This window comes from Grus americana, chromosome 2 (assembly GCF_028858705.1).
Source record: "Grus americana isolate bGruAme1 chromosome 2, bGruAme1.mat, whole genome shotgun sequence".
Lineage (NCBI taxonomy): Eukaryota > Metazoa > Chordata > Aves > Gruiformes > Gruidae > Grus > Grus americana.
The window spans coordinates 154,410,968-154,428,712 of record NC_072853.1 but is presented as its reverse complement, the minus strand read 5'-3'; the positions used below and the strand labels follow the sequence as shown (position 1 = coordinate 154,428,712).

Genomic DNA, 17,745 nt, shown 5'->3' with positions numbered 1-17,745 from the left:
TACGGTTTGCTGGAGTGAGGCTGTGTATCATCTTCCGGTAAGACTGAGGATGATAAATGCCTCGCCAGGAGCAAGGCGCTTAGCGTGGCTTGTGGCTCCTTTCTTGAAAATGCCTTAAAAGAGAGCATTTTGTTTTGTTCGCCTGCTGTGGCATCCCTGACTCAGTCTTGGGTTTTAAGTGTCTGGGTTCAAGTAAGAGAAGACAGAAAAAGAACAAGACTTGTTCTTGCAGCAAACATTTGTAAAAGTTTATCGAGGTCCTCAGCTAATGTGGGAATTCACGGTAATTTAGGACTTGTCTCCCAAAGATACGCCTGTGCTGTCACACTAGTGTAGTTCTGCAACTTTCAATCAAACCCACTCAGTCACACATACAGTCTTCGTTCTAGCTCTTGCTAGCTCTAATTTGGAGAGAGCCAGGTGACTCTGCAGACAGTGAAATTTAGGCAGAGGAAAGGCAGGCTGGTACACACCGGAGCTCTCACCCTACTGATGCAGAGCATCCTCATAACAGCAGTATACACACAGCCAAGCGAGCTCTGTCTCCTATGGAAATGTGAGAAAGTTCATTATTGCTGACAAACGGAGCCCTCCACCACCTCAGAGCATTTCACCGTACTACGCTCAGGCCATGGTAACAGCCCAAGCACCAAAATTTTGACTTTGATGGGACATCGGAGTAAAAAGGAGAGGTAGAGTCTGCCATGCGCTCAGCAGCCTGCACTACTGAATTCAGGGGGATGTTCCTGGCTGCTGCAGAGATGTGCTGAATCAGTGCAGACTTTTGGAGAAGGGCCAGGTGGCTCTCGGCCCGTTTGAAGAGGAAGGCTGGTGGGTGGTTAGTTCACTACGCTACTCATCCCAAACAAACTCATGGCTGGTGGGAGAATACCACCTGCTTTTGCTGGCAAAAGCAAGCGAGTCTTCCCACACGCAGGCAGGCATGCTCCACCTCATTAAAATAAAAAAAATAAATTAAAAAAAATCACTGAAAATGTTGACCCTGTAATGGTAAATGTGGCATATGGAAATGCCATTTGTATGCAATTATGTCTATGCATTGAACAGTGTCTTAAAAACAGAGATCGTTTTCTTAAATATGGGGTTTGTGTAGAACAGACTTGGGATTCTGTGTGTATTAGGCGGTTCAGTATATTCGTGTGTTGCAATGAATTTCACTGGCTTAATTTTCAAAAGCAAAGCACTTTCTACATTTTCTTTAGGACTAGCTGCTGTAAAGTCATATAATAAAGCTAAATTTTAAAAGCTCACTGTAGAAAAGAATATTGTAACTTGCATTCCAGAATGCTGGAAGAAATTTACTTGTATGTCAAAAGACCAAAAAATGCAGCAGAAACAATGTGAGAAATCCTTTTTTTAAAAAAAAAAAAATCAAACAACAAAAGTCTGCAAATCTCATCTCCTCTGGATTGTTTCAGCAGGTGTTCTTTCATAGAACCCGAACGTATAAGATAAAATGAGCTTTTAGTATCCAGAAGACATAAATTAAAATAAATGCCATGATTTGCCTCCATCCACTTTTAAGAGCTGTATCCACACTTAAGAATGGAACTAAAGCTTAAAACAAATTGAAGCTGTGATACCAAAGTTACTTTTCTTCAATTTAATTCATCCTTTACAGTGCCTCTTCTGAAAGTAAACTTTTGTAGCAAAAGTTTTGAGCCCTTCTCTACTAAACATTCAGAAGTTGAAATCCAAACAGACACCAGATTTATTCTGCCTTAATTCGACACCTAGTTCTCCTCAAACACTTTAATAGTTTCCAAGAGCCATCTTCATCACACCTATCATTACCCACTTAGTTATATGACTGTATGTTTATGGATTTTTTACAGAATGATAACAAGACTATTTAAATAAAAGTTTAAAGTTACTGATATGATATTAGCAGAAACTCTGAGTGGCTTCAGTTAAACGACACATTATTCTAAATTTTTCCCAGCTTGCAAAAAACAAGTATAACTCAGCGTTAATACCAACAACACTACAAGCTTCAAAACTCCTTCGTAACATAATTCAATTCCCAGCTGAAATGAAAATGCAATTCTGATCTGGAAAACACCAATGGACATTGGTCCATCAATACATTTTTACTTAGTAACTCACTACCTCAGAGTCTGATTGCGCCATTTTTAGTCTACTGTGTTCGGGAATGAACCACACGTTTTTTCACGGCTGTCAGTCTAATAAACTTTGATGGACAACACTTGCACCTCATTCAAGACTTTCTAATAACTTGAGCACACGTCAGAAGATACACTGCACAGAGTTAAGATTTCAGAAAAGTAATATTGGATTAATATTTTCCATCTCTTCCCACAGACTCGCACCGAGATGTTGTGATGACTGACCTTTACACTTGGAATATCAGCAAATTATTATTTAATCACAAGTGAAGCCAATCGGGTTATTTGCCTTTGTTAAGAATTCATTTCTCTGAATTAAAAAGAATTTAATTCTATTAATTAAATTACCACTCCGTGGGTATAGATAATCCCAAATTGGCTTCGAGTTCAATGAACTCTGGAGAGGTTCATTAGCTTAGATGCAGCACCACAGGAATGTAGCTAAATGGCTTCCAAAACCATTTCAGGTCCAGCAGAGGTACAGAACCGATTTGTTTCAGCACATATCTTGAGCTCATAAATCTGCCAGACCCGAAATGACTCCATGCTGACCTACTTTGGACGCCTCTGATCTTAACTCCCAGGACTTGGACTTGCACTGGCATGGTGGAGAAGCATTTAGCCATCTATTACCACCATTAGTCCTGGGGGGCTTTTTTTAATCCAGACACTGAACTGTAACATGGCACAAACTAACAGGATCAGCAACAGCATCCAAGCTCCAGCAGTGCTGCTGCAGCAGAGCCACTGTTGAGACAGAACTAATCCCCGGGGTGATTATTTGCAGTTGGGTGAATCCATCCTGGACTTCCCAAGTGTCTGATAGTAACCACAGCATCCAATGTTACCTGGGATGTCCTGCTCCTCATGATCTTGGATAGCAGAGAGCTGGTTACGCAACATCCCGATCAACAGAACATAAATCTGTCTGAAGAAACTGAAAACTAAAGATAGCACTGAAGAGCTCAGTTTTAATTAGTGCGAAACAGCATCTCATTTTTTTTTCCATCTCAGAGGACATTATAGCATACTTTGTACATTATATAATACTCTCAAGTAGAAAGAAAACTTAAAATACCAGAGAAGGTTTTTTTCCTCTTTTTTTTCTTTTTTTTTTCTTTCAGGAGGATATATACCAAATATGAGTGTGTCAAATAATTTCACTTTAATATTTCATAATCCAAAGGAACACTCAAATTTTATTAAAATCTTACTATGAGGTTCTTATAGAAGTTTTGTTTCTCTTTGTTACGTTATTCTGAAGCTGTTCAGCATTAACTTCCAATATCCCACTGATACCTCTTACCACACTGGAGTTGCAGTTTAAGCACCCAAAATACCGTAATTCTTTTTTCAGGCTTCCCTAAAACAATGGAGCAGGTTTTCTATGGAGGTTATGAAATTTCCATCCTTGGAGAAATTCAGAACTCAACTGGGCAGGCCCTGATTAGCCCGATCCAGCTGGTCATGCTTTTAGCAGAGGCCAGACCAGTGTGACCTCCAGAGTTCCTTTCCAACCTAAATTATCCTGCAAATTCCATCTGTCTGCAGTGCTGGAGTTTCCTGTGGTGCAACCCGGAGAGGTGAGAAGCTGTGCGCTCCCTCCAAGGAGGCTGAGTGGGAGTCTCAGCACACTAAAGAAACGGGCAATCGCCGAGGAATGTCACTGACATTACTAGAACAATTCTGAATTTTGAGGCAGCAGCAAGAGCAAAGCATTATCTTTTCTCATGCAGTTTTTATATTGTTGTATGTCAAATTCTATCCCTATTTTACTAATAAAACTCTAGTGGCTTTAATAATTTGTCACTTGATTTACATTGACAGAAAGGAGATGATGGTTTTGGTATTTTAATTACCATAATTGAGAATCTACAAATGAACATGTATCTGCAAAAACCTCATTCCCTCCCTCTCTCCCATTTAAGCTCCATATGAACTCACTAGGTAACCCACATCGCAGGAGCACAGAATAACTAATGAAGACAGTTTTCATAGCAACGCATCACAGAAAATATCGAGTCCTCTCTCTTTAATGAGAAAACTTCAGTGTGTCACAATGCCTTGAAACTAAAAAGATATTTGTATGGGAAAAAAATAATTGGTAGTGGGTCCCACATAGTCAAATTACAGCTCTAATCCAATCGCTAAATTACCATATGTTCTGTTCTAAGCAATCCGCCAGTTCCCTACCACAGCTCTCCAGAAATAACTGTGCTTTGCAATTGCCCAGCTGGGCATTTAAAATGTTCCACAAAGGTCTGGTGCCATCCATTTGGTGGAAAAGGACATCACATCATCATGGTCCTTGCAAATTCATCCAATTTTTATTTTTGAGACCAAATGCTGAAAAACAGTAACAAACATAATCACAAAAGTCTGAAAATGTGAACAATTGCAAAGTACCATTGTAGATTTTTGTAGGAAGAACTAATGGAACTGAGAGAAGTTACACATCTCCAGGTTTGCCCTCTAATTTACTCATTTTAAGGCAAAGACTTATAATACATATAAAATACACTCAAACTATTAGGCAACACTGACTTTCCAGTCTAAAACTGGGATCAGTAGACATCCATTCTTTGAATGAATGTCCTCTTCTCTTGGGAATTTAAAAAAAAAAAAAATAATCCACCCCCCAGAGCTTCAATGCTCTCTTTTTATAAAATGCATATCCCAGTAGGCCTAAAGCAATACTTGACTGAGAGACATATAGGTATTAACTGATAACGATGCACGCGTTGAATATTGGACTGTAGTCAAAAGATAACAGCCCTAAAACCAGGGACCAGAATCTGAGTCTTTGGCTCCCACCAGTGCCTGAAGCACAGGCACAAAGCCCCTGCTCCTCCTGCCCTTCTCCACACAGAGCGTACCCTGACCCACGCCTGGGCTTGGGATCCACAGCACGGGTGGAGAGACCTTCTGTCTATGCCTGGGAGACCTCCTTCAGATGTGGCAAAGTGGGAGGTTTCGTCCACCTCCCAGGGAATGCTTGAAGCCCAGGACAAGAGTGGCCAATAATACTAGATACACCTGACTCTTCTCATGGAGTTCTTACAGGAGGTGGAGCCCAGCTTCAATGCTTTGCCTTGCTCACCCAACCGCACTCACGAGCTCCTATGGTCACTGGATGAAGAGTGACAGATTTCAAATGAGGCAATAAACAATGCTTTGCATTGTACTCTGAGGTCTTCAGAGGAACCTGCATCTTCCACAAGGTGCGTAAGGATCGGTAGTTACGCTGGGCCAGCTGAAAAGGATCTCTGCAGCAGATCAAGTGTCTCTGTGGACTCTGATCACTTTCTTTTGTGTTTTTGTTTTCTTTTAAACAAACATCAAATTTTTGATACTTCAATTTAAATATTAAAAAAAGTATTTTATCAGCATTTTAAAGTAAAACTATCCCAGTGAAAGGAAAGCAATTAAAAGGTTTCTCCCTTCCTCCAAACACACAGAAAACAACATTCTCCTCAAATACTATAATTTTTCACAACACAGTTCACTATTCTCTCTCTACCTAGTTGCTGAAAATGTGACTGAAGAGTACAGTAGGAACTCAGGAACACCTGGCTGGATTAATTAAATCCCTGTTTTTCATAAGGAGAATTTATTCTTATGTACTTCAAATTTCCAACTTCCCAATATCAAATCCTCTCAGTCACTGTATGAACTTTGTAACATATTGCAAAAGCATGCTCTTCTGAACTTCACAGAAATAATTCAGCTCATGTACTGTATGTATTTACTTATCACCGTATCTGATCAGTCTATAGCATATAGACCTAGCATATTTGCATATTCGCAAATGCAAAATGTATCCTCTCTGAAACTACCATGGACACTGAAGTCTATTAGAAGCCTTAGATTTGGCCTATTTGCACAAAACTCAGAAAGTCATGCCAAGGCAAAGCAGAAAACTTGGACCTCTCCTCTTCAGGTCTACTTAACAGGGTTGTTTAGTTTTTACAGGACAAAAGAACAAAGCGTAAATATTTAATTCTCATGACATGCAAACACTGTATTGTTTTCCTGTTGGTATGGACAACGCTCCTGCTCACATTTTTATTTGCTATCCAATTAATAGATTAACATAAGTACAACTTGTCACCTCTGCACTTGAGGAGACGGTGAAGAGACAGGCATTTCTCAGTTTTAGCAAGGGTGGGAATACTCTGGCTCGAGGGAGAAGCACATGTGCATTATTTTTCTCACAAAGTCAGGTCACAGAGTTAGTTCAGCTGTTCACTGGGACAAAAAAACCCCATTATTTGCAAGACTTCAAATCAGCAACACAATTCTTAAAACTAATTTTATTCTTATGGTATTATTTTATAAATAAATAATGTGAACTAGTATTTAATTGTTTCAACCTGAGATTTTAATTTTTCACCTATCAGTATGGGAAATCTCTTGGCAGCTCTGGAGGCTGTCTGAAAATTAAATTTTTTGTTTAATTATAAATTGGTTTTGCTGTAATAGTGGAGGCTTTAATTGAAATATTTTAATTAAGTGCTAGAAGCAACACAATGCCAGCTTTTTGCTGGAGACTAGCTTATCTAACAGTCTGGAGTTTCACGTTTACTCAGGTCTGTGCTGAGCATACAGACCACTACATAACCAGCTGTAACTGCTGCTTCCACCTGGCTAATGGCATGTAAAAAGACAAACAGCAAGCGCATTCAACTACACACCTTAGACCACGTTAATAATTTGGGCAGTAAAAAGGGGTGGTCAGGACTCTTTAAAAATAATTAGAGTGAGTGAAAGAAAGATAATAGTTGTAGCATCTTGTTCAAAACGTACTGCGATCTCCACAGATCTACTTCCTGCCCTCTGGCATCCCTCCCAGGAGGAACGAGTGGCAGACAGGACTATCAGATTGCTCTCCGACCTCCGACGGACAGCCAGGCTGTGGCAAAACATAAGCTCCAGCAGGGAATGCTGCTCTCTTCTTCTCCAGACAGGGCATCAAAACTGAAAGCACTTGGAGGGTTCATAAATAGCAACGTCAACACTATTAAGATTTCAGGAGTGTGGGGAGGGGGGGGAAGGGTTGATTGCTTTTTAAGAGATTAATTTCCACATTTGAACATTTCAGAAACAACATGATTTGTCTCTGGGGCCCCTCCTCACGACACTAACAAATAAAGAAATGGGATCTAGAAGTGCAGAGGAAACAAAACAGCAGCAGTAGAATTTCATACTTGTAAAACACTGGTTATCCAAAAACTCTGCAGCTTTCTGGAAAGAGGGGCCAGGCAGGTGCTATTATCCTGAAAACAGGGGCAAGAAGAGCAGAACAGTAACGGTGATCATCTGCACCAAATCTATCCACAAATTTCTGCATGCCTGCTTTGAGAACTAGGCTGTAAAACAGTTTTCTCTGTAATCATTGTGTGGGGAAAAAACCCAAGCCATCTAAGTTTTCAAGCACTAACAACTATGGAAACTGCCTCTGCAAGATAACAAATGAGTTAAAAACATTTATACTTCATTGCAGATCACACCAAAAGAGTTACTTGCAGGGAAATCACATGAGAACCAGAAGAGGCAAGAAAGTAGTTACAAAGGAAAGATATTGAAATATATGCCTGGGTTAACAAGATGTGTGGGGAAGAACTTTCCATGCATTGCAATAACAGGAAGATGTTGTTATTAAAAGCCCTCTTCCTTTCTACTAAACAGTGCCCTCATTGATCAAATAACCTAAGATCGAACAACAGATAACTACAACAAGGTTCCACCGTATTTGACAGTAGATTAATTAAATTACACAAGAACATACTGAGTCACACAACATATCTTGCCTCCAGAAGAAAACACTTAGGAAGAAAAGGGAGAAGGACAAGTGCTTAGTGCGATTATGTAGAAGAGACAGACAAAATGTCATTTCAGGAAACAAGCAATGGCTGCATCAAGTAACTAGGTAGAGTAATAGTTCAAACTGTAAGGGTGGAGCACTGCAGGGTGTTTCTTGCCCTATTTCTCTCATATTCCTGCTCTGTACTGGCTAGTACAATTCATTCTGACTGTCTGAAGAAGAAAAGCCTGCCAACTAATCTTAGAAGCCAAGGAAGAGAGATTAACAGAGGAAATGAGTAGGTCTGGCCTTCAAAATCCACCTTCTCCAATTTCCCCTTCTTCCATCTAAAGTGGATAACAAAGCTGTCATGAAACCACATGTTGTAGTGGTAAAAAACCATTTTGTTCTTTTAAAAATCTCTGAGTCAAGAACATGGCCAAAATCGTGTCTGGAAACTGAAGAGGCTTGTCAGAGTTGGCAGGATAAAAATTTCAGGAAAACTAAGAAATTCTCAGCTGGTGGAGATCACTTTAGCTCCTTTAATCCACGTTGTTATGCTGATCCACACCAGCTGAAAATTTGAACCTTCTTTTGTGTCGTGCTATTTTTAAGTAGCTAAACTTCAGCCTTGAGTATAATTGTTCAATCCTATGATGTGGTCCTGAAAGGCAAGTACAGTGCAAGTGAAAAAGAGCCATCACCAACACGTTCCAGTCACTCACCGAATCCTTTGTGCGCCCGTCAATTCTTACCAGTGCTATTGAATTACCTACAGCTGTTCCTGAGTCTCTGCTGGGAACTACGATGACACTCAGCAAACCCCCCAAAAGTGGAAGCCTTTCTGCTTTTAACATTCCCTCTTGTTCAGATCGCTTATGCCACCTGCATTTTCTATTAGTCACCTTGGCGGCCTGTAACATTATCACTCTGTGAGGGCAAGACGTAACCCCAGCCTTTGTGTCACATGTTACCCAATCTCTTCTTCCATCACTTACTCTCCCCAAGAAAACGAACTGTAGTATCTCTTCCCATCGAGAAATTCCCTTGGTCACCATGGTGAGGAAAAAAAAAAATCCCTGGCAGCACCTAGATCTATTAAATCATACAAACTCAAGCGCTGGGAACAAAACTGGGTCTGTCAGATGGTTGATGTCATCTCTCGGACACTCACCAGGGTGACAATGGCACATTCAGCAGTCAGTTGAGCAGCACTGAACAGCGTCCGAACAAAGCGGTAAATCTGTTTCTGCTCCGGGTCATGTTTGTCATAATCTGGTGGCACTTCGGATTTCTAAGGAAGAAATACTTCCAAATAGGTGACTGAAACAAAACGAAGCAGACAGAAAGACAGTTCACGTGAAAGGGAAAAAGAGGCAGACAAACTTACCGAAAGGGGATGAAGGTTTTCATCAAAAATATCTAAGAGCATTCTTCCATCTGTGTCCCTAAAAAGTATTAAAACCAAAGTTGCGTCATTATCTGAACATGACAGCACGCAGCTCTCACAGACACAACTGTATCATTAAAACTCCAATACTCCTCATGCTGCGGGGAGCTTAGAAACATTGCAGAATTGTGATTTTCAAATAGAAGTTGGACCTATTCTGCCATAAGGTTCATGTGTAATATGAAATCCAAATTACAAAGTATGCCAACATTTTCAGCTTTCAATGCCCAAGACACACAGCTTTTGTGCTTTATACTGTGAGGCTTTTTCACAGCCTACGAGGTACCACTATAAACTTATAATAAAATCAGCCCAGCTTACTCTCCTTTTCTTAGCTTCATCACATTAATCCTTGCAATCTCTTAATTCCTTCTCCTCCTTTATTGTTAACATCGTGAACATTTACAAATATGCAACACTATTTTTAGAGTTATTCTTTAGTTAATACATACGTATTTCACTTTTTATTTATTTGGGAAACCCTATCCTACTAATGATTTCTGAAAGCAAAAAGGAGTACGTACAAAAAAATTTCAGACAAAATAATAATCCTATTCATTGGTTTTATTGGCTATTGTTCTCAGATCCCTGTTGCTCAAGATCAGCATGCAAGTCGATGCAACTTCACAAGCCTAACATCCAGCATGCAATGTAAGATTTTTGCTGTGTGTAACCTTGGCAGGAACACTAAAAATCACAAAAGTGAGTAGTATAACAGTACCAGTTAGAACTGGACACTTTCTGGACAGATGCATCCATGTGACCTATTTATTACAATCCCATCTTTATTTATAGCATCCCTGGTACTCTGGTCACAGAGTTCTTAAGACAGAAACCACTGAATATGTTTTCTATCTTTACTCAACAGCACGTGTCTCTCAGAGCATGCAAACACGAGTTTTACACTGGATTCATGTCTACAAAATGTACTCATTAGCAGCTAACATTTAAACCTCAACATCTGAAGGTGACATGTTTTCTGCTATAAAGCCTAACACTGGAAATAAACACTTTTTTTTTTTTAAAGGAGTACCTAAATTAAAACAAAAAAACCTAAACCCCCCCCCAGATTGAGATAATTACTAGAAAATTCTTAATGCGGAAGGACATAGGCCAGACTCTTTTACCCCTACATACAAAGGCTAGTATCTTAATGCAGAAGTAGTGTCACTGGAATCGTTGACGTGCTACAGTAAACTGTGGCCCTTCACAATGAGGAGAGAGAAAGAAAGAATTTCCTATTTTACTTCTTCATGCTGTAGCTGCTGCAGGCTACAAAGGCACATTTGATTGCCCTCAAAAATCTATTACATAAAAAAAAAAATTAGTTTTCATCTTTATTAGAATAAATTCACATTGTTGTATTTCAAAAATGAACCATCTACTAATTGATCTAAGCATTTTTCATGTTTAGTTTGTTGGGGTTTATTTTATTTTATTTATTGATTTAGCAAATTCACCAATACTTAGGCATTCCTCCAAAAACAAGACAGGTGTAGTCTTTTACCACTTGCTGAATAGCTAAGACCAACAAAAGCTGCAGAAAGCCAATCAATATAACGGTGACAGAAGACACTGGGAAAAAAAGGAATGATAACTAGAATGTTACAATCAAATGAAATGTGGGAAACATATGAAGGAATATTCTATTTCATGCGTAGCTTCTAAAAAAACTGGGATTGGTGAGAGTTTGGAATATTAGGAAGTGATTTAGTTTTAAACCTACTGTGCAGGACAAAAGGAACAAATAAATACTGTCTGAAAAGAATTCTTCTCTGCCACAGCAGGTGCTTGACCCATGTTCTGACAAAATCAGCCTTGAGTCTGTATAAGAGTTACAGTGGTTTCTCACTCCCCATAACAAACCAAAATCTACCACATACGTCAACAACTTCCTTTTCGCCTATAATGGCAGGAAACAGAACACATGCTTTGCTATTGCTGTTTCAGCAGCAAGTACAACTGAATGCTGTTATCACATTGTCCCTCCATTCCTAAATCAGAGACAAACGACGACAGAACAGTCATTTCACATCCTTCATTTCAGAGTCATTGACTGACGTGCGCAGAGCCTTGCTACAGCATCACTGCCGAGACCATCTGTCCCGAGCTGAGGAGAGGGCACGTTCACAACACAGCTCCCCAGCCCGGGCAGCTCCAGGAGGGAGAAGCACCAACCGGTTCTTCCTGAATAAATCACTTCTCCATCCCAAAAGCAAAAGGACAGATAGCAGGCTTCCCAAGAAGATAACAGTCAGAATGTATTTGTTTTCAAGACACTGACATGGGACTCTGCTTTATAAAGCCTCTCTGGCTACTAGTTGTAGATCAAATTTGCATCAAGTTCTGTAAGGCCACGAATGGGCGTATTTTACTGCAGACAGAAATCAGCTCCGTGGCAATCGGCACGAAGCGAGTCTGGTGTACTTTGGCTCTAGATTCCTCCTGCTTGACTGTGAGCTCTTAACTGAAGTTTCTCACCCTTTGTAGTCCCCATTCTACTCAGCCTTTTACTCGGCTGGCATGATACTTAACAGAGGGCTTAGGAATAACTTATTTCCACAAAACTTTAGAGTTTGATTATCTTTGAGATCTCTATTATTTAGTCAAGCGTAGCAAAAATTGACTAGTTAGCCAAACTAAACTTGGGATGATGGAGGAAAGGGGAAAAAGGGAATCACAGATGGATAAACAAGTAATCCAAGCATGATCACTAACGTCTCATTTCCTGGGAAATGAGATTAGAAGTTTGCGAAAAGATTTCCCTCCAACTTTTGCTTCACATATGTTTCAGTCCAAGGTCCACTGACATCTTGGAAAGTCTTCTGAGAGGTTTCAGCAGGGATCAAGCCATAAGCCTTTCTGCCCCTGTGCACTTCTAAAGGTTTCTCTTCAGATGTCAGCCTTGTTTCAAGAAGTGTGATGGGTTCCAGTGACCTGAAACATGGTCCCAAATGACGTACCAGCTTAACTTTAAACTTAGGAGTAATTCCTTTTGTTCTAGTTAGACTTCTTACAGTCCAGAAGAAAAAAAAAGGTGTAAGTGGCTTGGTAGATCGAGATCTAAGCCAAGTTCTCTGAAAAGACACATCAAAAAGCCATGGCCACCAAGTCACTTAAAGTATTTATACAATCTTTCCTTAGAAATGTCAGGAAATATTATTTTATGGTACTGTGACATGTCATGAGGACAGGGAATTTAAGATACAAAAGCACAATTCGACATGAAGCAAGCTAATTTATGTACCAAGTTACTTTTTAGAGAACCTATTTTCTATTCAATTTCAATCAACTTGACTGAGCAGAGATCTAAAACATACTACACCAGAAGAGATAAGCCAGGATCTGCTCTGTTTCTGAGGCATCTTGAATTACATCTATTCACAATGTCACTCTTACTGTACAATTAATGGGTTTTATTTCAAAATCCCTTAACATTAACTGATCATTGTTAATTTTACAAAGGTGCAGCTAAAAAAATAAATCTGAAATACACTATTCAGATTTCTCTATATGTAATTGCAACATATGCAACAATGTAGAAATGCCCAGTGCACATAATACCAAACACTGAATCATCAAAGTTTTTCAATGCTGAACTGTACTTCCAGAATTTTATGGTATGTAATCCTCTAATTTTTATTTTTCTAAGCAAGATAACATATATAAAAATACAAAAGAATATGTTTCTTATTTCTAGCATTGGAAATAAGAAAGCTACTACCCAAAAACATTTTGAAAGAAACAGAGCATAGATTTTTAGAGTTTGGGCAGTTCATTTATTTTGATTAAAGATATCTTCAGTACAAGATTTCATTATTCACGTACCTGTTTTTGATGTGGTAATATATTGCAAGAGCTACACTGTAAAGAAAAATACAGAGTTAATATCTCAGCACTGTCAAATTGTATTATTTGTCATATTAACATGCAAATTTAAAACCTAGCACAACATGTGACAAAAAGTATGCTCAACATCCTATTTTCTTCTGTTCACTTTACACACCATGAAAACTGCTGTAAACAATTTTATAATATTTGTTCAGCACACTTCAAGTGCCTCCTTTTCACTAGTAGTGAAGTACCTTACAAAACCACTCACATTCCACATACCAAGTTGCACATACCTTCCATTTAATGCCCTACTCCACTGAAGTCAACAATAAAACTCCTACTGACTTCCAAGGATGAAGATAAAGCATCACAGCCATTGGATATTCTCTTTTATTGTTTGGTAATGCTGCCAGGCTAACATGAAATGTTTTAATTACTGTTGGCTTATGATTTTATATTTAAATCCATTAACTTTTGGCTGCCTTTCTATGTAGTTACTCACATACCAGACTCAAGTACCAGGCTCCTACAGTTTTATGGCATCAAGTTACTTATTTTAACTCTGGAAAGACAACTCCCTGAATAACTTACTGCATCAGGCATTTCCCATGTTCTCAACCACACACCCAAGTACCTCTGTTTATATTCTGCGTAAAGACAAGATGCATCCTTATATTCACAGAAAGCTAAGATTTTAATTACATATGCAACTAGCTGATCTCGTTCACATTTGAGAATGAAGAAAAATCAGACATGGCTTCTCATGGTTATTTCTCCAGTTCCCAACTCACGACTCCAGCTTTATTGATGGACACGTGCTTTACGCGTAATAGAGCTGTACTGAACGACTAAGCCCTCCTTACTTGTTCCAGCAGTGTAAAATCCAGTCAAAGCTGAAGGGGAAGGAGGGAGTTCGCTGACTCTAGGTGTTGACAATTTGTTTTGTCAGTAAAATGCTTATGTCCTATACTGACGTAAAATTCCCCTCCTGTTCTTTTCCGTAAAGGGCCTTTCAAAAGAGTCAACTGGTTGCTCCGTAATTTTATTCCAGATTTTTTACAAAAAAAATTGACATACTGTGTATTAGGTAAACGATATGTTGGACCTACCCCGTTAGTAGAATTTTAAATTGTTTCAGGTTTGGTTGTTGTTTGTTGTCTTTATTTTGAACAGCCATGTAGTGAAAAATATTTTTGTCTTAGTTGAAAGTGCATATATTTTATTAACTTTGGTATAAGCATTACAGCTTCCACCTGGCTGCATTAGAAGTTTTTAGATCATAAATGCTTTTTAAATTTTTTTTCTATAGATACATATTTAAGGAATTAAGAGATACCGGGTACCGTGGACATTTAAAGGACACAGTCCTCACTGAGCACAAAAAACACATTTATTAATTTTTTTAATATGACTGAAAGCTATTCACAAAATTAATTAGTCCTAAAATTTAATTTTAAATTACGCCCCTAGGAACACATTTGCAGCTCCAGTTCATTTTATGAAAGCTGATGCAAGAATCTAGGTGCAGAGCTCTGCTTGGTGCCCACACGGTTGCTTTTGTAACAAAATGTCAAATTAAATTTAGGAAAATATTTACTATTTAGAAATCTGTATCAGAATCTGAAGGTCCTTCAGGGCTGTAATAGATTAACTCGGATCCAAGTTTCATTCTACATTTCATACGCTGGTTCAGCTGGCACTCAGTGTGGAGGAAAGAAGCTTATGAAGCTTTCCATCACCCCACCCTGGCCACCCCACCGACGTTGAAGATCTCCAGTAGATGCGCTAATATTTTAAACACATCGGTGCATAACATGACCCAGAAAAAATAAATGAGCTGGCCGAAACACATCTGTCATAGATTTACCTACGTGCAATAGTCTTTTATCTGCAGAGACTGCCAGGATGGGGGCAAGAAACGAAGTCATACTACAAAAGCAATACTCCTGCAATCTCCCCACCCTTAAACCCGTTAAATGTGCAGCCGGACAGGAGAAGAGGAAAAGACTCTTCACCCAAAGGTCTCACGTGCCAGAGTCCAGTTTCTCACCCCACACGACCCCTTTTCAAACCCTCTGACCCCTGCAGCTTCCACCCCTTCCCACGCCTGCAGCCTGGCCCCAGCCCTGCACAGCTCCCCGCCCGGACCCAGCGCCGGCTCTTCGGCCTGGGGCCTGCCCTCTCCTCCCTACAGCTCTGCACCCCGCCACGTGCCCCAAGTCTCTCCCAGACGTCACCACCTTGTCCCCCCCCGGCTCATCTTTCTGTCTCCTCTTTCACAAGGCTGCTGCTGGCCACCGTGGCTCGCTGAGAACCCTTCTCGGCTGCTGCAGCCGACTGAACCCACCTCTTGTCTCCACAGTCTCAGTTCCAATGCCAAAAGGGACCTGAAACCCCCCCAAAAAGGCTGCACTTTCAAAAATCTGCATGCAAAGGATTTTAGAGCAGAAGAATATGATATTCCAGGAGGAAAAAAAACACCTCAAAAACTAAACACATTTTTCCAGTGTTCATCTGAATTATTTTTAAGTTACTAATTAAGGAAATGAGGAAAAACAAGACTGTTTCAGGCAGAAATAGCTGATGAGGAATTAGGTGTCAGTTTGAATGCAAATCCCTTCTCCACTCCTCTCTTTTTCTTCCTCAAACAGAAAAATAAGAACATGTTTTAGTGACCACCAACAGTACAAACTCTCTTGGATGTGTTAGTCTAAATATATTTCTCTCTCATGTAAGTACCTTTGTAGCACAGACTTTATCTTCATAAACTTTTGCTTTTGAGTTCATCAAGGTAACCACCCTACAAACAACTCAAAAGAGTACATCAGCAACCATAATAAACAAACAGCACAAAATGCCTGAGCATTTGTTCCCTCATTTTTCCCCTTACTGTACAAAATGTAAAGAACAATCCACTATAAATATCAATTTCATTTCTCTCCAAATGTAAAAAGGCACCAGTGAAACCTGAAATGGACGTCTGAGATGTCACCCAAGGGTAACCCATGTGTGCACCACATACAAAGCTCCCCACTGCTGTGCAATAAACTGCCAGAGCTCCTGTACTCAATAAAGAAATGAATCTGGAGGCAATTAATTTCCACTTCAAACAGAAAACTGGAAGGAAAGCTTAGCAAATGAGCATTTTCTCATGAACAGAAAAGAGTTCTTCAATTTCAGGAGATGTCAGATAATTCCTAAATTCTGGATAAACAAGCATCCAAGCAAGTTTTGGGAACTCATCCAAAGCAAGTACCTAGCTGAACACTAAAGCACAAGGATTTCAGCTGCTAAAATGGGAGTATTGGGAGTTTGATTCTGCACGGACCTAAAATCAGAATAATAACCCTTTGCTCATCCTATTCACTGCCTCTGGAGCATGAGAGGATTAAAAAAAAATTACTACTTCAAAAACTAAGACCTGTGAAGCTTGTTTAGTAATGACTCAGAACTATGTGTACATATATGCATATACATAACGTAGGTTCTAGCAAAAAAAAAAAAAAATTACGAAACCCACCATTTGATGGTATACTTGAGGTTTGGTTGACTGACTGTGCTGTCATCCAGGAAAATAGTGGAGCAGGAACTGTACTTCCTTCTCAACTGCCCAGGAGGATGCTATGAAAAACATGCAAAAGAACAATAGCAATTACGTAATACAAAAACAATTTTCTGAGGAGATGTAAGAATTTAGAAAAAACAAATTTCTCTCTCACAATGACGCACATGGTAATGTGATCATGTTTTGAAGCAGTTCAGAAAGTTCAGAAATAATTACCAGTGCAAAAGTCAGAACAGTCCCTGCCTGAGCCTTGCCTAATGCTTTCAAGTCCCAATCTTCCCTCCATCCCATCTCCTGAAAAAAACATGCAAAAACCTTTGTGGAAAATTACTCAAATTAAATACATACATTTGGAAAGCAAAGATGAACAAGATCTAAGTTTCTGTTCTCATTTGAAAAGAATAAGTGGAAGAGTGAAAAAGAAATCATGTTAAAAATGAAGATTGATTCAGACACAGATACAAAACCATGCTTGGAGAAAAGAGAATTAAAAAAACCCCAAACAACGAAAACCAACAAAAAAACCCTAACAGAATGAAATAGGGAAAAGAGGTCTTTACAGTAAAACTCCTTTAAAAATTAATAGGGAGAAATCAGAAGAAATTAATTCATCAATTATAGATTGTTATTAGGAGGAAAACTGATCAAAGCACAAAAGAGAAAGTGGATATGCACACAGAAAAAAAATCAACAACCTATCTCTCAACAGATAAAGTTTTCAATAGATTTCAATTCTATTTCTGCACTACCATAGGAAAACATTGGAAAGCTCGGCCACAAAACCCCATTTGACAACACTGCTTATTTCTGAAGATTTTTCTTTTGAGAGGGCCAGTCTAAAGAGAATAGGTTAATCATGTCAGCTAATAGCTATCACAATCATTAATGCTCTTTGATTTTATCCTTGCTTATTGCACCTACACAAGTGAATAACTTGACCAAGAGC

At 39.2% G+C, this 17,745-nt stretch overlaps 1 protein-coding gene across 6 annotated transcripts in view; it reads right to left on the bottom strand.

Annotated features, from left to right (window-relative positions):
* CCNY (cyclin Y) overlaps window positions 1-17,745 on the bottom strand; it is a 128,241-nt gene that overhangs the window by 17,149 nt on the left and 93,347 nt on the right. For all 6 annotated transcript variants that reach the window (XM_054815467.1, XM_054815470.1, XM_054815469.1 and 3 more), the window contains 4 exons: window positions 16,755-16,855; window positions 13,229-13,264; window positions 9,341-9,398; window positions 9,125-9,244 (listed from right to left, as the gene is read on the bottom strand). In XM_054815467.1, the coding sequence (XP_054671442.1) occupies window positions 9,125-9,244; window positions 9,341-9,398; window positions 13,229-13,264; window positions 16,755-16,855 (315 nt within the window). The remainder of the gene's footprint in view (window positions 1-9,124; window positions 9,245-9,340; window positions 9,399-13,228; window positions 13,265-16,754; window positions 16,856-17,745) is intronic.